The following is a 23429-nucleotide window of genomic DNA, read 5'->3' on the forward strand; positions in this document are numbered from 1 at the left end:
CCAAATGTTCTTGTCAGTGTTCCTGCAATTTTGGATCCCCTTAGTTTATGATACAAGCTGCCAATTAGTCTTTGACTCTTGGTACACCCCATTAAAAGGCACAGCAGCTGTATTCCAGTAGGCATAGTCCTTTTCTCTTCCCAGCTCTCAGCAGTGTCACATCCATTGCTGTGCAGCCCTTCTCATGTTACCTGTGTGGCATGTCCTTTTGCTCCGCAACGTGCTTGCCAGTCTATACCTGTGTGTGTAACCCTGTCACCATCAGGGCTGGCTGCAACACAAGTAAAGCACGTGGCTGCCATAGGGAGCTGACAGACTGTGGCAGAATAGCCAAGCTTCTCCTATGGAAGCAGATTGAGAGAGCTGGGCTTGTGCAGCCTGGAGAAGGCTCCGGGGAGACCTTAGAGCAGCTTCCCGTGCCTAAAGGGGCCGACAGGAAATCTGGACAAGGCCTGTAGTGACAGGACAAGGGGAATGGCTTTAAGATGACAAAGGGTAAATTTAGTGTTGGATATGAGGAAAAATATCTTCCCTGTGAGGGTGCTGAGGTGCTGGCACAGGGTGCCCAGAGAAGCTGTAGCTGCCCCATCCCTGGCAGTGTTCAAGGCCAGGTTTGACAGGGCTTGGAGCAACCTGCTCTGGTGGAAGGTGTCCCTGCCCATGGTGGGGGTTTGGAACTGGATGAACTTTAAGGTCCCTTCCAACACAAACCAGTCTGGGATTCTATATGGCAGAGACCTGGAAGGCAAGACTTGGCTGCTGATGCCTGGTTTGGGGCAGATTGCAAAGGGAAAGCAGCTCTGTATCATTTCCCCTATTGCCCATGGCAGGGACCAGCCAGCCGCCAGCCATGAGACAGCAATATTTCATGTTGCTAATGATGATGGCTATTGAGCATTATTTCTTCATCATGTGAGGAAGAAGTTCTTTACAATGAGGGTGGTGAAACACTAGCCCAGGTTGCCCAGAGGACTGGATGTGGTTCTTGGTCAACCTGATCTACTTGAAGATGTCCCTGCTCCTCGCAGGCAGCTCGGACTAGGTGATCTTTGAAGGTCTCTTCCAACCCAGACTGTTCTGTGATTGTGTGATACATGCGATACCTGCCTAGCCACATGTCCTTCACTGCCACAGGTCTCCAGTGCACAACTGCAATGAAGAACTAAGCCCATTTTCCCCACTGCATGAATAGGGCAAAAAAGAGCTTTAGGAAGCTGGCCACGACGTTCTGATCATGACGCTTGGCTCTGGCAGAGCTAAAATCCTCTCTGTTGATGCTCCAGCTAACAGTGCCGCTGGTGACAGCTCCTCTCCGCTGCCGACGCCATTTTCTATCCTGCTGCTCGCTCTCCCCTTCCCTTTTCTTTCTGGCCGTTAAGTGTTCCTGGGGAAGCGCCTCTTTGGACACCTCCTTTATCGTTACAGAAGTGGGGATCCGTTTGGGTGACACGTTTGGTCTGCCCTCGCCGGGATAACGGACAACACCGCTGCCGGAAGGGCCGGCAGGCACAGGGAGAGGCGGCAGGAGCCCGCCGGACTACATCTCCCGGCGTGCCGCGGGGAGCAGGCGGGCCGGGAAGGGGCGGCTGGCGCGGCCGGGCACCCGGAACCAGCTGAGCGCCGCAGGCCTCTCTCTCCACGTTCTTGCCCCACAGGCTGTGCTCGCCGGGAGCCGCCCGCCATGTCAACGGTGGCCGCCGCCAGCTGCGACGCCAAGGGCGCGGGGGAGCCGCGGGCGGAGAAGAAGCCGCTGAAGCCGTGCTGCGCCTGCCCCGAGACCAAGAAAGCGCGGGACGCCTGGTGAGGCCTCAGCCGCCGCCGGGGTCTTGCTGTGGGCTGTGGTGGCCCCGACCGCCGGGGCGGGCGGCAGCTCCTGTGCGGTTACTGCCCTCCGGGGGAGCGGCCTACAGCCGAGCTGCTTGGAACGGGCGGTTTAGCTTTAACCCGTCCTCAGCCCGCTTCCGCCCTATGTGCGCGGTTTGGGCCGGTGCGTTCCCCTCCCTGCTGCCTTCCAGGAGTTCCTGCCCTTGACAACGTTGCCGGGGTGATGCTGGGAGCTCTCCCCAACACGGACGGAGGGTGCTGGAGCAGCCAAGAGTGATGGGAGAGGGAGGAGGAGAACGTGCTTTAAAGGGATAAATTCGAAATTAAGAGATTAATGTTTCATAGCCCTGGTTTAAAACAGGTTTCAGAGATTAGCTTTTAATGCTGCTTACAAATCTTCCCTGCTGTTAACTGACTAAAGCAACGAGTACCAGCAGGTAGTAGCATTTTTATTGTTTAATTAATTACAAGTGCCGTTTTCTTAAATAAAATATTTTGGGGTTTAGGTCTCAGGATGACATTTTTCATAGAGGTGAAAACTTGACAATTAGATATATAGCTGCATTTATAATTTCTTTGTTTTTAACCTGATAGGCGGTACATTGGTTGTTCGGTAGGTGACATGATGCCGGACACTGTATTTTGCTGAAGTTAGGGCTGTGTGTCTAGTTATGTGGTAGAGTGAAGGTGAGTCCAGGGCTCCATGTGAAAAGAGTGGTAGGATGCAAGTACTGGGTCATATGGTGCTGTCCAGGGCAGCCAGCAGACCTGGCCCTACTTAGTGTAATTAAGCTTAAAGCCTCTTCCCTGTGAGGGTGCTGAGGTGCTGGCGCAGGTTGCCCAGAGAAGCTGTGGCTGCCCCATCCCTGGCAGTGTTCAAGGCCAGGTTGGACACAGGGGCTTGGAGCAAGCTGCTCTAGTGGAAGGTGTCCCTGCCCATGGCAGGGGGTTGGAGCTGGATGAGCTTTAAGGTCTCTTCCAACACAAACCATTCTATGATCAAATGATTTAGAAAATAGGATATTTTAATTATTCACAATTTGGTATGGCAAGAATGACATAACATGACATCTGAGAGTTGATCAGGCCCATGAACTGTGCTTTGCAGAGTATTGGAATCCCCGCCTCTGGGGACAGGAAGCACTTCGGTCCATCAAAGAATGAGTCTGAACCGCTTTTGTGGTATACATGATACATAAGTGGTGCTAGGTTCTTACCATTATTTGGATACGTGTTAGACACTTGGATGGATGAGTAACATCAAAAGTTACCTATGTGGTGAATATTTTTTTTAGCAGTTGCTGGGCAGGGTTTTTTTTCCTTCAGGTTCCCTGAATACCAGCTGAAGCTGGACTGAAACATCATTTACTGGTCACTCTGTTCTGTACTGGTCTCTTACTGAAGAAATTTTGTGGCTTCTGTACCAAATGATTTGAACCTGGTTGCAGGCAAGATCAGATCGGCATACTTGAAGTGATGTGACAGCTTCGTGTTGTATAACAAATCCCTGTCTAGACTTGCCCAGAATAGTCACAGGCCTGTTAATAGGAAAGTCTATTACATATTTCATCAGATATTTAGGTATGTAGCTCCAGACTGTGGCAGCTTTCTGAGAGGTATAAAGTTTTTGGCAAGTATAGTACTGCCCTGAACAGGATAGGCAAAAAGATCTCTGAAGCTGAATAGGGATTTCTAATTGTCTCCAGCAGCTTGTCAGTTCTGCGGCTTTGACTAATAGTAAGCAAACAAAAATTTGTTGTTGAACCTTGGAAATCACTTTGTTTTGCAGCATCATTGAGAAGGGCGAAGAAAATTGTGGGCACCTAATTGAAGCTCACAAAGAGTGTTTGAGAGCCCTGGGCTTCAAGATATGAGATGAGCAGGACTCTGAATGTGGTGAGTACAGCCTTCAGGACCTCTGCCTCTGAAGTGCCCTGGTGTCTCAGTTATTGCCGCTGGAAGGCCCAGAGTACTGTTCATGATGGCAAAAGTGTCTTCCTTGTGAGAGGGAAGGCAAAGTACTCCTTACTGACCCTGGAGTGCTCATGAGGGTGGTGAAGCTGCCTGGCAGCATACAGCCTTTGTGAGTAGCTCTTCAGCAGCAGAGTATGGTTCTGCCTCTGTTGTCTTCCAGTAGATCCAAACTTCACTGTGGATATCTAATGCCAAGGTTTTGTGGGTTTGTTGGTGGTTAGTTTGCTTGGGTTTTTTTTATCTTTGAACAGCCCCTCAATATCCAGTGGAAATCCATGTTTTGTGAAGCTGTCTTTCCTCTCTCTTCTAGGTGATGTCTGTGGTGTGACTGTGTTCTGGAGAGCTGCAAAATAAATTATTTCTGCAAGTTACTTCAAAGAGCAAATATAAAGAATCTATTTATAAAGAGTTGTTAATGATAGACTGTGCATCACATCCGTGGCTTTTCCACTGTTAGCTCTTGATCACTGCTATAGAAAATATATTTTTTCCTCTTAATAAAAGTCTGAAAATGACCAGTGTTCCTGACTTCTGTTTCTTTTTAAGTAGAGAAATGACACTGCTCCCCTCATGGCAAACAGGGCACTGTAGGAGTGGAGGGAGTGAGAAAAGCCTGCTTGCTCATTGACATGAGAACACAGGTTCCTCTGGTGTTGTGGTTGAACATATACGCCTTTGGTGGGTTTTCTCACTGATTCAAATTGAGAAATCATGCTAATAACACTGATCTGTTACTGCTTTCAGCAAAGTCGTGCTGGAGCTTGTAGTGCGGTTTGTGTTGGTGAATGTAACTATATTTGTACCAAAATATGACCTTCTTTTGAATAGCTTTACCCTAGGATTCAGGCTGCATTATTTCTAATTTTATCAAACTCAAATTCTTGAGCCAGTGGTTCATAAAGGGAAAGGGAGCAGAGGACTACAGATGTATGTACAGTAAATTTGCCTGAAAAGCAAGCGTTTTTATGCCAATTTTTGCTGTGTTCAAGGTCTTGTGCTAGGTGTGCATGGGCTTGTATTTTCTAAATGGTTTTTTCCTCACCTGTGTGAGATGACAGTGGGAGGGTGGTTGTGGCCTTTGATTCCTTTTTTGCAATGGAGCGGAAAGTGCAGTTGTTAATTTGTTACACTTGTGCAGGGACTTTGGTTTCATACTGTGTTGCTGTGCAACCCTAGTGGTGGTGGTCTTCCTTTGGTGAGTTGACTTTGCTTAAGACAGCATCACTGATTGCTTCCTTCTCCTGCTGAGTTTGCTTTTCAGAGACTTAAGATACAAAATCTGTGCTTTGTCTTGATCCTTTTCTTGGCTTTGATCCTGTTGGAGGGATGGGTGCAGTCATCGTTTCTCTGCTGGGTTCTTCATGTTTTGAGCAATGAGTAGCAATGAGTAGCAATGAATAGGCTGTGAATGGTTAGAGTGTAGCGCTTGGTGGTGTCTGCTGAGACTGTCAGGTTGTGTGAGGAGTTTTGACTGCTGCTGGAAATGTTTCATGAAGGTCCTGGAGTCTGAGGAATTGCGCTTTAAAATGGCTGCCAAGGACAAGCTGGGCTTTTAAGACTTAGTTTTCTGCTGCTTGTCTACTCTCCTGTCTTGAGGTAAGAGTTGTGCCCATGTTGGTTTCCAGCCTATGAGAAGGAATGCATGCGGAGCAGGCTGGACAAGCCAATCTGCTCTAGTGGAAGGTGTCCCTGCCTGTGGCAGGGGTTGGAACTGGATGAGCTTTAAGGTCCCTTCCAATACAAACCAGTCTGGGATTCTGTGAAGGCCTGTAGCTGTCTGGGGAGCAGGACCTGGCATTCCTCATGATGTTTATTCTTATCTTGAGGTGGAAACTTAAATAATGCTATTTATTTTTGAATCAATGCATGCCAGAGCTTGAACTGAAGAGAATGTTAAAAGGTGGATGAGAGCCAGCTTTGTGGTAGCATGTCCAGTCTGGGTAAACCGTAGAAATGGTGTTACAGAGTAAAGAGTGGGGCAGGGGTCAGAGGTCATCAAATGAGATGCAGTGCTATTAAATTGGGTCAAGAAAAGGAAAAAATGCATTTACAGAATTTACAAATTCTGTAAACTCAAGAAATGCAACATCTTGGCATGCCTGAAGGTAAAAGCATGGTAAGATACTATGGAAAACTTTTGGAAGGAAGATGATGAGTGTGATCCTGTGATACCCATATACAACATGGACAGAAAGGGTACTGGACAGCTCTATACTTAAAGCAACAAAAACTTGTAGTCAAATCACATTTCTTGCTGAGTAGCTCAATTTGTTGCTACAGTTTTCCTGGGGAGTGGATTCAAAGCTTGATTTGGGGAGGGGGAGTGGGAGTTACTGGCGCTGTGTTACTAGTTACCAATAGAGCTGGTGAGACACTACCCTGCACAGGGTGTTTGATGTACCTGTGAGGGTGTGTAACGTGGCAGTAGCACGAAATGGGACTGAACTGTGTAGCAGTTCAGCTACATACAGTACATGTCCCTTTGTGATTCCCTATGAGGTAGTCTGGAGTAGGCTTTAGACCTTTCCCAACAGCTGTAAATCAAATGTGACTATATATGTGACTATTTTGAAGCTACAGGGTTTATTAGTGTGTAAGTAACAGCTTTGCAGACTAATGCTAGCGATGCACTACATAATAAATCAAAAAGGATTTTAATTACTACAGAAATCAAAAATGTCTGATTATGCCCTCTCTGACTTTAAGTTGTCAAGGTCTTACTGTCCTCAACACAGGTGATTGTACTAGTCATCTTCAGCTTATGGGATCAGTAGTGAATCTGTAGACTTCCTGAAGATGGGCAAAACAGCCAGCTGCTGTGAGATTTGGGACTGATAAACTCTCAGTGAAGTGCTGCAGGACAGAGGATTTGTTTGACAAACATGGTGCAGCCTGTACCTGGATTGCATCATCTCACGGGCCTAAATATAATATGCTACTGGTTGAATTCATTGTAAGTGGGGAAACCAGTGGAGTATCTGTTTACAGATTGTTAGTTTCACTGCTGAAAAGCTTGACATGTCTATTTTATTTCTTCACAGACTCATTTTGCTGTAATGTCTACGTGTCTTCTTCCAGGGAATAGCGTTAATGCTGCTCAGGTGTTTTCTGTGCACTTGCTCTCTTGATGGCAAATTGTTTTGGGCCTCGGTACCTCCCTTTTAATATTTGTGTGGTTTTCCCCTGTGAACTGGTATTGGCTTTTGAATGCTCATCTTGGATGAACCCCAGCTTCCCTGGAGGGAAAGCACATGTTCTAACTCAAGGCAAGGCATGAAAATAGAATTTCTCTTTGGAAAATAAAGAGCTTTTTGAACTCGTGCTGGGTGGAAAACTGAAAGTGCTGTGGAGACTGTATGGCCACGGTGCGCTCTAGGGAGAAAGGAAGATTTGAGCCTCGGTGGTTCAACCACTTTACAAATCTTCCTTATTTTATGAGAAAAACTGGGCCTGAGAACACCTAAATCAATCTCTAGCCTGTGCTCAGAGATCTGCTTTTTGAAAGGCTATAGCATTCTCTCTACAGCATCACTTTCAGCCCCTGCAGAAAGGCTGTATGGTTTCCAGTGGGAGCTTGGTGCTGTTATTGCTGTGGGCTTAAAGCTTCCTATCTGCCTTCTGTAAGGAGGTCACAGCAGGCTGTCCTCATCCCTGGCAGCACTCTGACCCCAGCACGTGCCTCTGGGGTTACTGGAGCACCACTCTTTGTCTTCTGAAGGATGCCTGAGGTAACACCTTTGTCCTAACAAGTCGTTAAAGTTGTGTTCCAAAGGATTTTCTAGCTCAGGAATTTACCCGAGGAGTGAAATTAGTAACTTTCTTTCTGGTCTCTTTCTTTGATGTTGTTGCAAAAGTTTCTTGGTAGTATGGAAAGGGGGGAGAAATTGCGATGTTGCCTCTCAGAATGCTTCCTCTAACATTGTTCTACACTGCTGTTCACAGCAGTTCAGTTTTGTCTCACAGGTCTTACGTGAAGTATCTTTCTCCTGAGTGTTCCCAGTCTTGACATCCCATATCCCTATTTTATCAACCGTCTGCCTATCTCAGAAAGAGGGGCCCCTTATAATACTGATCTTTTTTCAGAAGCTTAAAGGTAGACAAGTTGTTGAGCTCATCTAGCAAGTACATGACAATGGTATGAAAAACAGAACTTGGCTCCTAAGGTTTTTATTGTAGTGCTTCACCTAAAAGATCATCCTTCCCTTTTTGCAGAGGTCAAGAGAAATCAGGTTTTTCATTTCTCCATACCTCTTGCAGCTGAGTCTTGTTCTGCTTCAGTCTGTAGGATTGATCTCTTATAAGGGACCACTGGAGAAAAGGTTCCCTGATTCACTTCACTCTTAACAGAAAGCATCTTTCTGAATGGATTGTACTCTCCTCCCTGTTAAAAGCTTAATTTGTCTTCCTTCCTTCACACATGACAACCTGTCAAGATGGCACACACAGCTTTTGCTGTTCCTAGAAGTGATACCACTCTGTGTTATATGTGGCCTAATCATTGTAGAGGGAGATTGTACTGCCCAAGCTTGTGATGAATTTTTTCAGGCTGCCATAAAGCGTTGATTCAGCTTTGCCCAGTAGACAGTGTTATCCGGAGTGCTATTAGTAGAAGAGGCGATTAGTGTGTCCTTAAGTGAATGGTGCCAGTGGGAATGGCACGTTAGGCAGGGCAGCTGCAAGCTCGGACTGAAACACGACCACCCTTGAAACCCTATCTCTACTCCACTGACCCATGCAGGCTGACTTCATACTGTTGACTGACCATGCGGGTTGCGTCAAAGCCTGAAATGTAACTGCTTCCAGGCAACAGGGCAGATCCTGCCTGTACGACTCACAACGTGTTACTCAAAGCAAGGGAGAAATTGCATTTATGCATCTTTTCTGTAGCTGACCACGGAGGACTGGACTCGGCAGGTCCCTCGTGCCTGTGTCCTGGGTTACCCAAGTGGGAATTGTTTGCTTTTCACATTGAATGAAGGTCTGAAATAGTTATGAAGAAATAAAAATGTGAGATGGCGTTTCCCGAGGATGCTTCCCTACGGAGCCTGTTATCTGTGGGCTGGGAGAATCCTCCCTCCACTAGGGTTTCCCCACAAAGCATGCTCCCAAGTGTTACACTCTCGCAGTTGTAGGCAGGATAGTTTCCTCTTTGTGATAGATGAAGCTGGCCCCAATGGCTCATTTACTGTAGCTTTAAACTTGCTGCCGCAACTCTCTGCCTGTGCAGAGCTTTACCTTGTGCCCCTTGGCCCAAAACGCCGCACGAGATGGAGCTCCCTGGGGCACGGGGGAGGCTCTGCTGCCGCGCCTGGAAAGCATTTCTTGAGGACCAGCCTCCCCTGCTAAGTGCTGCAAGCCACAGCAGGAGAAGGGGGTGACCTTTTCCCTTTTTAGTGCTGGGTGACAGTCGCTCTCTTGCAGGAGCACAGAGCGGTGCAGAGCCCCATGTGTGGCCGGAGCTCGCTGCGATAAGCTGGTTTTCCCCTCTCCTTTCCCCTCCTCGCGCTGCGCCGGGCTTATCTGGGTGCCTGAGTTATGTTAAGTAGCGGGTGCATGCTTGCTCTCTGTTCTCCTCCCTGCTTGTGCTCCTTGGATTTCAATTCCAAACATGGTTATCCATTTGGGGTCTCTCTCCTTTCCGCTGCCAAGTGATACACATTCCACAGTCAACACCAGCTCCCTCTGCTGCTCTCTCACGATCGCTATTTTCATTTGCCGGAGGGCAGGCGAGAGAGCAGCGAGTGCAAGGAGATCTCTGTCCTGTTTGTGAGTTTTCCAGCTAATGGCCTCTGCTCTTCCTTTGATTGAGCTCTTTTCACCTCCTGTTTGCAAATTTCTTTTCTCAGTGCTGTGGCTAAGGAGCGGGCCAGCCGCCGGTCTGTGAGACACAAAGCAACGAGCCCTCTTGGGATTGTTTTTTGGGTGCAAAAACATTCAGCAGCGTTTTACCATGTCACTCTGAAGCTCGCTGCTGTGGGACCAGCTGGTGCTCAAGAGGAGGAGGAGGAGGAACAGCAGCTCTGGTTTCAGACCTCTGCAGCACTCTTTGTGTATGACAATTCAGTTTGAGCACAGGACAGCCAGGGAGGGTGGGGAGTGGGGAAGGATGAGCTCAAGCAGCCTCTCGTGGGACCAGGCTCTTCTCCAGCCTCCGGTGTGTGATGCCTGGAAGGACACTTTGGAGGGGGCAGCCTATCATCTGGCCAGCTGCATTGTCCTCCTGGGTTACATGGGAGGAAGTGGCATCTTTGGGTCTCTCTATATTTTTGGCCTCCTGGCCCCAGGCTACTTCTGCTATGCCCTGTGGGGCTGGCTGAGCGCCTGCGGACTGGATATCTTCATCTGGAACATGCTGCTCGTCCTCGCCTGCTTGCTTCAGCTGGCTCACCTAGCTTACCGGCTCCGCAGAGACACCATCCCCGAAGAGTTTAACCTCCTCTACAAGACCGTGTACCTGCCCTTGCAGGTGCCCCTGGATGTCTACAAAGAAATTGTGAAGTGCTGTGAAGAGCAGGTCCAGTCCCTCGTCAGAGACCAGAATTATGCGGTGGAGGGCAAGACGCCCATTGACCGCCTCTCATTGCTGCTGTCTGGCAGGTAAAGGCTCTCCTGTTTCTGAGCAAAGTCTGACAGCAAAGTGCTGTGGCTTATTGTAGTGGTTTCACCCTCTGTGGTTTCATCCTCTGGGGTGAGGATTGCTTCCTTCCTCTGAAAGGGCTTTGAGATATGCCTCTGTTTGTTGGGAAGGGGGACAGTGTGGGTATTTCAGGGAATGGGTCCCAGAATCATGTGCACTATGTGCGGTGAAGCACCCAGCTCAGCCGTGCTGTGATACTGCTGGGGGATCTGTACCTCTTTCTCTGTCATTTTAAAGTTATCTCATTTCTGATGGGAGCAGACTGGCTGTCAGAGGGTGTTTCTCAAGGCAGTGTGTCTGGACCTGTGGTCTCTGGGGGTACCAGACACACCTCTGTGATGTGAACAGCTGTGCACTGAGTGCGCTGAGTCCACCTGCTGCCCCAGACAGCAGTGTTCAGGGAGAGGTCCCACAACTGTTCCCATCACCTCAACCCTCAGGGCTCTGAAATGTCTCACTTTGAGGGTCCTTTTATCCAAAGAGAGCACACTTTCCTGTGGTGGATCCTGCCTCATCAGGCCTCTTTCTTTCCCTGTGCTGTCATGCATTCATGATGTTCCTCCCTCTGGACTACCGAGAAGGACCTTGAGAACCATTAGATAGTCACACTCGGTATTTATTGAGTGAATTGCGCTGAGCAAGTACTGGCATTTATTCCCTACGGATCCTGTGGCTTGCCTTTATGAGCATTTCTCTTCATGATGTGCAAAACCCAAATGCATACAAATAGGAATGATACTAGCTTCCCAGCTGCTGCCAGCCACTTGGCACTGAATGTCAAGTGAGAGTGGGAAAGGAAGGAGATCTGTAAATGGGAGCAGCGCTGAGCTGTAGGAGTTGTATTTCATAAGGGTTTTCCTTTAGAAAGACAAACCCAGCATCACCCTAGGACTTACGTTTTACTGTGATGGTCCATCCTCTCTGGCGAGGGGATGTGTAAAGAAGGCTTGTCTTTCCTTTTCTTGGTGTTTGTCCCATTTCTAGGATGTGTTAAGAGTATCCTGGGACCACTCACCAGTGCTGAATGGCAAAGCACTGTGAGGAAATGGGGAATGTGTGTTTCCATTAGGCGTCTTTCCCCTTACCAAACCTCTGTGCTGAGCAGCATGCTCTGAAGTTTACCTATCTGCAAATAATGTCAGTGGGAAGAGTCTGTGCTGTCTTGCCCTGCGCTGGATAATCTGATGCTGCTCTTTGAGCAAGAAGGTGCTGCAATGGTCAGTAAGATGGTGCTGCTGGGGTAGCTGTTCTGCTCTTTTGCAGTGGGAAGTGTGTATCTTGGCTGGTACGGGATACTCTATGGAGATGGGATTGGATTTGTATTTCCTGGTATCCACGCTGTTGCCTTGCGTGGTCCTTGCTGACCCAGCAGAGGATTGCTACTATTAAGATGCTCCCTCTTAAACTGAACAATAACAAGACAAGGGGGACTTGGAAATGCACAGTGTGCCTGGATCAAGAAATGTGCCTTTTGATCCCTGACCCTTCCAGGCAGCACTCCCAGCTGACTGGAAGCCAGCAGTGAACTGAGCCTTGTAACTCCTGAATTGCTCATGCCGAGTTGTCTTTGCGCATTGTACAACAGGGGAAGATGGTGTCAGGAAGGAAAGAGGCCCCAAATCTGGTGGTGCAGAGCTATGAATAGAGCTCCAGAATGCCCTGCCGTTGCCCCAGGCCTGTACAGCTCCTCCTCTGCTCCCACAGCAGGGCTGGGTGCAGGTTTGACCTTGACATTGGTAGGCAATTGTAGCAAAAGTAGAGCAGAAGGGATACTTGGGACTCCAAGAGAGGTTGAATGGTAATGTGCAACCAGCTGTGAGCTGGCAGTGTGATGTGTCAGGAACGATAGCCAAGGTGGTTTCTGGGGGCTCTGGGTGTAACAGCTTCCCAGCATCAAGTCAGGGAATGTCTTTGTGCAACCCTGGAGACAGGAAGAAGATGCAGGCACAAAGAGTTGGCTTACAACTCTTGAAAAGCTGCAGCAGTCTTGCAGAGTGAGAAGGGCTGTTTTAGGACCAAGCATTGCACCTGAGAGGGGTGGCTTTGTACTAGGAAATGGAAACCAGAAGGAATATGGGGAAGTGGCAACAAATATCCTTTCCAACAGAGAAAGGAGCAACAGCCCTGTAGACTGGAGCATTTGCAGCTGTCCTGGAGAGGGTATGAGACATGCATGAGATAAGGAGTCTTTTCCTCCCTGGTGTGACTAGCTGCCTGCATGTTGTGTGAGTTGATGAGGTTTGTGTGACGTCTCCTTTGTGGCCTAAGCGTGTCCTCTCTGCAGGGTCCGTGTGAGCCAGGACGGACAATTCCTTCACTACGTCTTTCCATACCAGTTCCTGGACTCTCCAGAATGGGAGTCGCTGCGACCTTCTGAGGAAGGAACTTTCCAGGTAACCCAGCTTTGCTCCTTGCTGCTTCGTTGTGTGTCTGAGAAGGGGATGGAGGGGGCTCATGATGCCATTCAAAGCTAACCATGAATGCTTTTCTCCCCTTCCTCATGGGTTAGCCAGCACAGGATGGTGCGATCAGTTGCGTTACCTTCATTCCTACCTTCTTCTGAAGAGCTCAGTGCATGCTCCTATCAGCTGACAGCAGGGATGGTGGAGCATGGCGCTCCTTCCAGTTTAGCAGGCAGATGAGGTGCTGGATTGCTGGTTCTCTTCCATTACAGCATTCCCTAGTACCTGTGTTGATACATTTGCCCTGGGCACTGCTAGCAGGGTGTATCATTCCAGCATCAGATGGCAGTCATTGCAACATGCAGCAGTGATGTAAACCCATAAATATCCTCTTCCTCACAGAAGTTTTCTGATGGTTATGTGTTTTGGGTGGAGAGGCAGAAAGGATGATTCACACCCGAATATGGTTCTTTCTGAGCAGAAGAATCCTGCGCTGAGAGATCAGACCAATTCTTATTTGAGCAATTGAAAGGATTTTGCTCTTGCTGTCAACACCCCACAGTATTTGTTTGTCTTTCCTTCTGGAAGAGGTTATTTAAGCCCACATCCCTCTGCCTTTAACTCACATTCCAGGACAGGCTGATCCCTGTCAGGAGGTTTATCTAGAATGTATCAGTTAGGGCATATGAGGAGGAGTTTTGCTAATCCCTTGGGAACATGGCACAGTCATGAAAGAACAATGAGGCTTTCTCATGAGGGCAGCCACATTCTGAGGTGGTTAAACCAGGGCAGCTCTCTGAACCTGCTTTCCTCAGGTCTGAATTTGTCCCATGTACAAAAGGGTCATGGTAGTTGCTCCTGAAAGCTTCGCCATCACCAGTGATGATGGTCTTGCAAGAGGAGCAACTGCAGGAGATGGCTTCTGGTGCAGCTGTGCCGCAGGGCTACAGAAATAGTCATGTCGAGCTAACAACAGCATGGCTGTGCTAGGGGTGAGGGTATTTCATGTTTTGCACGGGGTTTAAATCCAGCAGCAAATTGCTGCTAGCTCCTGGACTATCTGCCTCAGAGTCAAGCAAAGAGTCCAATGGCTGCCTGGTGCTCCTGGCAGAGAAATGGCTGTCTGATGGCTTGCAACCTGCAAAGACCTCGGCAGCATTTTCTGAGCTAATTTCTGTGGAACTGAATGTTCCCAAACCTCCTGAGTGTCTTTATCAGTGGTGCATGAGACAGCTCAGGACCAAGCCAGTGCCAGGCTGCACCAGCCCTGCCAGCACCATGCTCTTGGTCCATCTCATGCTTGGTGAGACAGGGTTGGATAGGGAGGTCGGCTCTGCCTACAACCAGGATGGAGAGGCAGAGCCCTAGGTGGGGAGAGGCTGCAGCCATGTGCAGGAATTGCCCAAACCCACATCTGCTTACTGAGGAACATTACTCAGGACAAGGGGGAATGACTTTAACCTGCCAGAGGAGAGACTGAGATGAGCTCTTAGGCAGAAGCTCTTCCCTGTGAGGGTGCTGAGGCGCTGGCACAGGGTGCCCAGAGAAGCTGTGGCTGCTCCATCCCTGGCAGTGTTCAAGGCCAGGTTGGACGGGGTTTGGAGTAACCTGCTCTTGTGGAAGGTGTCCCTGCCCACGGTGGGGGTTTGGAACTGGATGAGCTTTAAGGTCCCTTCTAACCCAAACCAGTCTGGGATTCTCTGAAGAAGCAGCAGCCTGTGTGAGACCAGCATTCAGCACGTGAGACTTGACCAGTCCATGTTCCTGGCAGGACATTACTTTTGATGGCCATGCTTAACCATGGTGATGTGGTGCTTTTGGCAGCTGTTTAACCCGCTAGTCTGTCTTACCTGAGTAAGTACTAATACTCTGTGGTATATCTCAACCCTTATTCCTAGCATCACAATCATTTCGTTACAAAAGTGTACATTTGACTCTGGGACTTTGCTGGAGAAGCGCATGGGAGGTTTTTCCTGCCCAAGTTTACCCCATGGCTGTCTGGATTGAGCAGTTTCAAACCTGAATGCATAAAAAAATGGCAGAAACTCAATGTGGTCTCCAAGGAGAGCTGGTTTCCTTGAGCTTTCTGTTCTGGCTATGCCTTCTTCCCACAGGACTGCTGGCTCCCAAAGCCTGAAGGAGTTGGGTTTCAGGGCTGTCACTTTTTCCCAGAAAACTGAATTATGGGCTCTACCAATGCCAGAGCACTTGTGCCAAGGGGATTCATGAGTGGAATCTGCCCTGCTGTCCTGGTTAGGAGGCAGGTTTTCATATTACATCTCATTTAATCCCCCATGAGAAGCAGAGGCTTTTGACTGCTGTGCCAGAAGTTGGTTAGGAAAATGAGAATCTGGTCACTTCAGTTTCTGTGTGACCCTTCCTCTTGCTCACCTCAGCCTGGGAAAGTTCTCAGATTTTATCTCCTGTATTTCTTTCATAAGGCAGCTGCTTGCATGGCAGTGGCATTAAATATCAAACCCAAGGACACACACATGCGCCCAGGCCATGTTCAGCTTCCCAGTGGCACTCTGCCATGGTGGCTGGCCAAGGAGACCCCTGATGCAGGGTGAAAGGGAGCCCCCGGGATATTTTGGCTCCCGCACTTGTTCACATGTTGGTGTCTTCATTACACTCGGATGTCCTTCTTTAGCCCAAAGCAGTTTGACCCTCCCTGTCTTTCTTATCTATTACTGTTATTAATATAATTATTATATTTCTATATTACAATATACACTCATGTATTCTATAATGGTTTTTATTATTAATAGTCTGGTCTTACAGCTAGCGGGAAAAATGGCTCTGTTTGCATTGGCAAAACCCAAAGCAAAATGAAGTGTTCTCTAACATCAACCCAACAAAGCCTCAGGTGAGCTCCCTACCTAAACACACAGTAAACCCCTCTCACTGGGCTGTACCGCACCTCCTTCAAAGCCATCCAGCCCTACAGCACCCAACAGACCTGGTGAGACAGGCTGTCCCTCTGGTGCAGGACGACCAGGCAAGCCTTCCAGATGGCCGTTCCCACTCCCAGGGCCTTCTCGGCACAGGGGTTGTGCAATCCAGCAGCAGGATGGGCTGGCAGCCTGCCACAGGGCTGGCTGGGCATGCAGAACACCCCATCTGCAGCCTGTCTGTGGAGGGATGAGGACATTGTGGAATCATAGAATCAACCAGGTTGGAAAAGACCTTTAAAATCACCAAATCCAACCATTTCCCAGAACTGCCAAGGCCACCACTAACCCATGGCACTGAGGGCCTCGTCTACATGGTGTGTGAACACTTCCAGGGATGATGACACCAGCACTGCCCTGGGCAGCCTGTTCCAGTGCCTGAGCACCCTTTGGGGAAGGAAGTCCTAATCTCTAGCCTAACCCTCCCCTGGTACAGTTTGAGGCCGTTTCCTCTTGCCCCATCACTTGTTTCTTGGGAGAAGAGACTGACTGCATCTCATTCCATCCTCCTGTCAGGCAGCTGTAGGGAGCGATAAGGTCCCCCCGACCTGAGTCTTCTCCAGACTAAACCCCCAGGTCCCTCAGCCGCTCCTCATCACACTTGTGCTCCGAACCCAGTCTATGCTGCCCTGCTCACTTCAGTTGTATCACTCAGGTGTCAATAGGGAGCATCATTTGAAAGTGAGAGAGTGATATTGATACGTGGATAGACTCCACAACTTGTTAGAGTTGTAAAGTAGGTATGCTTTTATTCAGTGCTGAGGCACATGGGGATTGCTCCTCCAAAAGCATGCGTGCCTTTCCTCTGCTACTCAGTTTATTTATATTACATATAATGATTACCTAAACATGAGATTGCTTCACGCCTAATACATATGCGAAACCTATTCCTGTCGAGTATTATAATTAGTTTTCTGGCATTCATCCCATTGGTGCGCCTGCGCAGTGCCTCCTGGTGGTGTTCGTTAGGGTGTTATGAGGATGAGGGCCTGTAGTTCCTCTTCATCACTGCGAGTAACCTCTTGCTTTCACACAGACTCAATAGGGTTTCGGCTCCTGTCCAAACCTCAGGTTCAGTTCAAGCCGGTTTTATGTATCTTAAAGCAGAAACTTGTCAAGTTTGTAAATTTTGTTACTCTGGCTATCTTTTGTTCCTTTTCTTTCTAAAGATCCTGTTTGAACAAGAATGTCGTAAATATAAAGTTATGAATCTTATCTACTACAGTTCTGCCTAGCAGCTGTAACTCCTACAATTCTGCTTCACCATTCTAGCAACATTGACTCCTACGGTTCTGCTTCACTAAGAACAGCGACTGCTTAAGCAAGCAGGCACAGTGTTAACCCTTTATTTCCTGGTATCAATATTTAGCCAGCCACTTGGCTAGGTTAAGCAAGGGCATGCCACTAATTGCATAGGAAAACCTGGCCTCAGGCTTCTTGGGGAGGAAAACAGGTAGGTGAGGATGTATCTGACCAGCTTGGATGATCTGGCTCCAAGGAGACCATACATTGAAGGGGCTGGGAGCCTTCACTGGAGAGAAGCATGCAGCCCCAAGGTGAGTTACCCCCCACCAGGCAACGGAGCTTACTTTGCTCCCTCCTTCAGGTCACGCTGACAGCTGAGACCGACTGCAGCTTCATCACCTGGCCGAGGAAGAAGCTGTATCTCCTCCTGAGGAAGGACCGCTACATTGCCCGGCTCTTCTCCTCCCACCTGGGCTACGACATCTCGGAGAAGCTCTACTCCCTCAACGAGAAGCTCTTTGCCAAGTTTGGCCTTCACTTCGACATCCGCTTGCCTAGCCTGTACCACGTCCTCGGGCCAGCCTCCTCCGAGGGGGAGTCAGAGGACTGCGAGGAGTCACCGCCTGCCTCTGGCCAGGCTGATGGCTCTGAGCCCCCTCCACAGCCACCGCCGCCTCCACCACCGGCTCCTCGGCCCCGGGCATCCCGGCCTGACAGTGACCTGCTGGGTGAGGATTCCACCAGTCTTGTCTTGGAAGATTTTGCTGAGTTGCCGGGGTCTTTTATGGACTATGTGAGCGAAGGGGAGTATATGAAATGAGGGCACTCCTGGCACGGGCACGCCTCACACTGTGTGGGACCCCCGCGTAAGTACCCGCTTGTGGAAGCAAGTCCTTCCCGGGATGCAGCTGCCTGGGCAGAGGGGTAGCCTCCACCTCTTGCCCTTTTTCTGCCACGGGTTTGCTGGTCCATAGCCCCTTTCTGCCTGCTGCCCCAGGGAATCCCGGGAGGTGGGCTCAAGCACTGTGATTGATTGTCTCAAGGAAAAGCAGCAGGGTAGGGGCTTGACTCCAGGTACTAGCCACACTGTGGGGTGGAAGGGCCCATAACCTTTCCATAGGAAGCTTTTCCTTTCCATCAGAGAGAGGAGAGGCAGAGAAACCGAAATGATGCCCAGGCTGCTGGGTAGTACATGAATGCTCGCAGAGACCCCACAGGGCTTGACCTGGCTTGCCATGAGGTAGAGTTGTGCCTAGAGATACGCCAGTATTGAGCTGAGGAAGATGTCTACAGGTGAAAGAGCAAACAAGCCAGGAGATGCTGACAGGGGTAGAAACAACTCCAGGGTTTACAAGGAGTAAATAGCAAGGAGTTGCTGTTCACCCTCCACGTGCTCAGTCTGGGCAAGGGGGAGAAAGCTCAGTCCTTCTTCCTCCTGCCCGCCACAGCTCATCCCCACATTTGCTCTGTCCTTCTTTCTGCTGAGCCTCAGCCAGATCAGTAAGGTGTTGAAAAGTCTGCCCTGTCTCTTCAGGGAGCTGAGCTCTACCACTGCCTGTGGCACAGCTCTTGCCTGCACTCTCCCTGGGTGGACTGACAGGCTAAAAACAGTTTTAGCATACCCCAGACTCTGCTTTCTGCTGAGTGGGAAGGAGATGCTCTCTTCCAAAATGCCAGCTCCTTACTCTGCAAGGGAAAGATTCCCAGGCCTGGTGGATGTGAGGGCAGAGGAGCGATGCAGGCAAACAGAAATAGAGAGGAAGGTGGCTCGGGCTTGAAATTCAGATACAAGTGGCCCAGAGAGAAATTCCACACTCCATCACTTTTAGCCAGCCACTGCAGGCCAGCTGCAGACCTACCACCACCCCATCATAGCTGCTTTCTGGCATCCAGCAGCCACACACCAAGCCTGGGGCAGGGATTTCTGTCCTAGAAGCGACCACTATATATGTCCCAGTTGGGTCTGCATGCAGGGCTGGGTGTGGGCACCTATGAACATGGTTCACCATCACACCTTGGCACTTCCCTGGGTCTACTTCTGACCCAGGACCCACTGACTCCCTGCAGTCATCTTCCCTACCTCTGTGCTTATGCACAAGCCTTGCTGCTGTGACAGCAAAGGGACAGTCCTCCTCGATGCTCTGCGTGGTAAGGCTGCCTGGGTCAGCCCACACTTGCTGTCTGCAGTAGGCCTCTTGTGGAAAAGGCATTTCTCCCTGTTCCATCAGCTTCTATTCTTTTGAAAGCAGAACTGGAAGATCTTCCTGTTTTGTACAATTCTGCTTTGAGTTGACTCATATGCCTGTTCCTGCACTGCTTCCGTTCCTCCCAACTTAACATCTCGGATATGAAAAACAGCCTGGGAAAAAAAAGGGGAAAAAGCAAGTTTGGTTTCGCTTGAATTGGATACAAAGCTGGCAAGAATTTTGATTCGGGTTGTCTTCATTTGTTTGTTCATTTGCACAGAGACAAAAAGAGTTTGTTTTATTCTAGCGTAGAGGTTGTGGGAATGTGAAGTCCCTGGTCCTGCTGGTACCACTGCTGGAGAGAGGGATTTGCAGCTTAGCTCTTTGACAGTCCTTACTTGGCGAGGCAAGAACACTGAGACAAGCATCCCCTTGTCAGGCGTGTTGGTTGGATACATGCAATCAAAACTGAAGGCAGGTTGTGTTGTAAACGTGGTGGGGTCACTTAGTGCATTGCTCAGATTTCCTCAGCAGAAGGGTATCCATTCTCAGGTCACTGGCAGAATTCTCCTAGCTGATCCAGCTCAGTGAAACTGGAATGTGCCATGCAGTTTAAGAAGGAGGGAGGCAGGGAACAGCACAGCTTTTCTTGCTTCTTGTTTTTTTTCCACTCATTTTTAGTAATGAGTCAAACCTGTGAACGTACACAAGGTGTGCGCGTATGTGTATGTTGGGGCAAGCTTGTACCACACAGCACAAAGCTCTTCTTCCTTTCACACAACCCTTTTAAAACAAGTTGGAAGCTGGGAGCTTTTGTCTTTCTGTATCTTGTGTGTGAGGACATCAAGGTGTGCTGATACTTGCAGTAGACCTGTGATAAAAGCCCATATGTTTCAGAGGCCAGTGTTTGGGGTGGGAGAGGAGGATGGTCTTCCTTGGAGACAAGAGCCAGTGTGGTATTTTAATTTCAAAGGTAATTAGGAAAGGAAACACAAACTGTTTAGTGTGTTTGTAACAGTGGAACAAGTGCTTCCTTGTTACTCTGCTTGGGTATGCTAATCACATCACATAGAATCACAGAATGGTTTGGGTTGGCAAGGACCTGAAGATCATTCAGTTCCAGCCCCCGTGCCACGGGCAGGCACACCTCACACTAGACCATGTCACCCAAGGCTCTGTCCAACCTGGCCTTGAACACTGCCAGGGATGGAGCATTTACCACTTCTTTGCGCAACCTGTGTCAGTGCCTCAGCACCCTCACAGTAAAGAACTTCTTCCTTATATCTAAGCTGAACTTCCCCTGTTTCAGTTTGAACGCATCACCCCTTTTCCTATCACTACAGTCCCTGACGAATAGTCCCTCTCCAGCATCCTTTTAGGTCCCAGAGCACAAAAGCAACTCTCACATCCAGAGAGTATTCCACAGCGACTTGGGTGCCTAACCCCAAAACTCAGTGGTACCAAGGGGCTGCAGTTTCCCCTTCTGGCCAGGCACTTGCCACAGCTCAGAAGATGACCTGAGCAGGTCTGCCATGGCCTAGGGAAAGCACTTTCATAACTTTTCCCTTGGAAATGGTGAAAATGTCTGTAACAAACAGGTATATTCCCTGCAGTGTCGCTGTTTGAAGTGATAGCTGCGGTCCCAGAGATCAGAGCTCCCCTGGGGTTTTCTCTCTGGTCTGTGCCCTCATCTCCTTCCCCAACAGCTTCCAACCGGAGTAATCAACTTCCAGCTCTCAAAATTCCTTGTGCTGAAGTGCTTCTATAGATCACATTCCTTTCCATTTTCTGGCACTACACTGGCCACCTTGCAATACCACACGCAGGAGGGCAATTTTTGAATGCTCAAAGTGCTGCAAAAGTCATGCAGAACACAATATTCCTGGGATGTATATTGGCCTATTATTCTTATAATCCAGGTTCTTGGAAAGAGTTTCTAATCTGTTTACGAGCAAGACAGACTGTGATACCACACTGAGGAGCACATGATTTCCCTGAGGAAGAGAGAGATTTCAATAACTTACAGGCTGCCTCTTTGAGAGGTTCTGTTCCAGATTTGCTTCAGCCGTGTACTGCCGTACAGCTCAGTGCTCCATAGCAAACTAAGCGTTATTCCTTGCACGAAATTCAGCCAAGCACAAGCCACCTGCTTTTTATTCCTTTCCATATTGCATTTGTTCTAGTTTGCTGCTGTCAAGTGCTTGCAAGATGTGAAGCTGTTGCTACTTAGGTTTGCATGGATATGTATCTTGGGGCTGGCTTTCTGTTTAGTGGCTGAGGTGGATGGAGGGAGGGATGCTTGATGGGCTGTAGCTTGTTAACTTGAAGTTAGTAAGAATTGTTTTACACCTGCTTTGAGAGCAAAATCAAGGACTTGTGGGGTTTGTTTCACTCATACCACAGAAAGTGCTTTGGAGGAAGCTGGTTTTGCTGTCTCAGGATGCTCCATTTTCTGATTTATCACATGCTGAAGAATTGTTTTGAATGGTAATTTAGGAGAGAAAAGGAGAAAGACAAGTAATGGTGGGCTCCATGAGGCTTGTGTCTTGGGAAAATTTCGAAGTAAGATTTATTCCTCTGATAATAATGGTGTGCTCTTTGCCTCTCTGTCTTCCCTCTCCTCCCTGTCCTTTTCCCCTCTCCTGCCTTCCTTCTCTCTGCAGCATCCGGAAACCTTCTCCGGAGTTCTCCCCGCCCTCTCTGCAAAGGACGAGCCCCTCTGGCTCCCACTCAGACGCCCGAACTCTAGGGAACAACAAGCTGTTTTGATCCCGAAGCCCCTCCAAAGGAGCGTATGCTCACACAGGTTTCTGACCAGAGACACTCTTCAGCAAGCACAGAGACGTCTGCCTGCAGACGTGTACACTCAGGAGCACGTGAATTACACGCATGAGACTGCAGTGTGACACTCCAGCACCTCCCACCCCATGGTTGTTCACCAGAGCTGCCTGCCCCAGTGTGCTTCCACAGTTTGTTTTCTAGCCCTGCATCTCTGAGGTGTGTGGGCAGCTCTGATACCAAGGTACACCGGTATCGCTGCAAGCGGTACCAGCCTGCTCACAGAATCTGTGTTCCCTTTGATTTAATGATTCTCATTAAAGTCAGAGATGAAACTACTAGTGTTTGAGGATTTGGAGAGGGAGGTGACACTGTTTGAAAGGCTTGGGCTGATCTTAAGGCATGGAGGGAAAGGACAGGGAAAGGACGGCTTTGGTAATGGGCTTGCAATGGAGAGCATGATACAGAGATGTGGTATCATGCACCTCAGAGTGGGCATCCACTCTAATAAGACCAGAAATTACTTTTCCAGGGGTTAGGATTTCTCATTTATGACAATCATCACTTCTCAAGGAAGTTATTGACTTCTGGTGAATTTCTGGGTGTTTGAGTTGATTTATGTGAAGTAACAAAGGGGAGGAATTGGGACTGGGGGCAGGTGTAGACAAGGAGAGCCTGAATCTGTCTGTGTCTGTCCACCCCCCCTTATTTTTGTGTGTGTGTGCTCAGCAGGGGATGACCTAAGGATGCACCCACTGAGTGAAGAAGTGAGTGAGTACAAAACATCTCTGCTGAGAGCAGCCACTGGCAGGAAGAAGTGCAAAATCTTAGGTGAAAATAGCATGGAGAAACAGCCTCTTCAGGTTCAGCTGCAATGGGCTTTGGCTGATGAGCTTCCCCAGCCATCTCCTCTGTCAGGGATTTGGAGATGGCAGTGCTGGTGGAGGAATCCACTGTCCCACAGATCCTGGTGCAGCCAAGCTGGGTGGTGAGGGTAGGAGCCTCTCCAGGGCAGATATCCAGGAGGGAGGACCATCAGTCCCTCCATCAGCACACTCAGGCAGGGTGTTCTCTGTGTCTCTTGGCAGAGAGGTGTGGGGACATGGCCATTCTGTGTGTGGGGCTGGCTTTATGTCAGCCCTGGGCTGGTGGAGGCAGCCCTACCTGCCTTGTGCGGCTCTCTCTGTGGCCCAGACACTGGTTTGCATGTCTTGCAAGACTCAGATGGGTGAGATCTCTGCCCTTGGGATCTGCCCTTGGGATCTCAGCAAGACCTCTGTTCTTGCTGAGGTCTGGAGAGGGCTCTGAAGTGGTTCATATGTGGGACCCATGGAGTAAATGGGTTGAGCTGAATGGTGCCCTCCACAGGTGCCCGCTGAGGTTGTGTTCCAGTCTGTTCTCCCTGGAAACTCTTCAGTCATGGCACCGACTA

At 49.1% G+C, this 23429-nt stretch overlaps 3 protein-coding genes across 4 annotated transcripts in view; 2 read left to right on the forward strand and 1 right to left on the reverse strand.

Moving 5' to 3' along the window:
- Window positions 1-1557: 1557 nt before the first annotated feature.
- On the forward strand, window positions 1558-4313 carry LOC133269677 (cytochrome c oxidase copper chaperone). Its single transcript, XM_061454237.1, has 3 exons — window positions 1558-1800; window positions 3614-3720; window positions 4109-4313. The coding sequence occupies exons 1-2, from the start codon at window positions 1682-1684 to the stop codon at window positions 3696-3698; spliced, it is 204 nt and encodes a 67-aa protein (XP_061310221.1). The 5' UTR covers window positions 1558-1681; the 3' UTR covers window positions 3699-3720; window positions 4109-4313.
- A 4742-nt stretch (window positions 4314-9055) lies between these two features.
- On the forward strand, window positions 9056-22335 carry POPDC2 (popeye domain containing 2). Of its 2 annotated transcripts, none has more exons than XM_061454267.1 (4): window positions 9056-10395; window positions 12720-12828; window positions 17395-17761; window positions 21883-22335. In XM_061454267.1, the coding sequence occupies exons 1-4, from the start codon at window positions 9851-9853 to the stop codon at window positions 21966-21968; spliced, it is 1107 nt and encodes a 368-aa protein (XP_061310251.1). In that variant the 5' UTR covers window positions 9056-9850; the 3' UTR covers window positions 21969-22335. The 2 variants fall into 2 exon arrangements, with proteins under 2 accessions (XP_061310251.1, XP_061310250.1); XM_061454266.1 differs by having other exon boundaries at window positions 9057-10395; window positions 17395-17899.
- The window catches only part of LOC133269691 (trypsin I-P1-like), a 39881-nt gene continuing 38225 nt past the window's right edge, over window positions 21774-23429 (reverse strand). Inside the window, exon 5 of the mRNA XM_061454271.1 lies at window positions 21774-21896. Within this exon, the coding sequence (XP_061310255.1) occupies window positions 21789-21896 (108 nt within the window). The 3' untranslated portion in view covers window positions 21774-21788. The remainder of the gene's footprint in view (window positions 21897-23429) is intronic.

This window comes from Pezoporus flaviventris, unplaced genomic scaffold, assembly GCF_033815535.1.
Source record: "Pezoporus flaviventris isolate CSIRO_AGI_PZ_B2104156 unplaced genomic scaffold, CSIRO_AGI_Pfla_v1 ptg000015l, whole genome shotgun sequence".
In the NCBI taxonomy this organism is placed as follows: domain Eukaryota; kingdom Metazoa; phylum Chordata; class Aves; order Psittaciformes; family Psittacidae; genus Pezoporus; species Pezoporus flaviventris.

What these genes read in the sequence shown, in the direction of transcription:
- LOC133269677 (XM_061454237.1), top strand. Translation starts at nt 1,682, where the DNA reads ATGTCAACGGTGGCCGCCGCCAGCTGCGACGCCAAGGGCGCGGGGGAG. An exon ending in AAGAAAGCGCGGGACGCCTG is followed by an intron (nt 1,801 to 3,613) that starts GTGAGGCCTCAG and finishes TTTGTTTTGCAG; the next exon opens with CATCATTGAGAAGGGCGAAG.
- POPDC2 (XM_061454266.1), top strand. Translation starts at nt 9,851, where the DNA reads ATGACAATTCAGTTTGAGCACAGGACAGCCAGGGAGGGTGGGGAGTGG. An exon ending in TCATTGCTGCTGTCTGGCAG is followed by an intron (nt 10,396 to 12,719) that starts GTAAAGGCTCTC and finishes TCCTCTCTGCAG; the next exon opens with GGTCCGTGTGAGCCAGGACG. An exon ending in CTGAGGAAGGAACTTTCCAG is followed by an intron (nt 12,829 to 17,394) that starts GTAACCCAGCTT and finishes TCCCTCCTTCAG; the next exon opens with GTCACGCTGACAGCTGAGAC.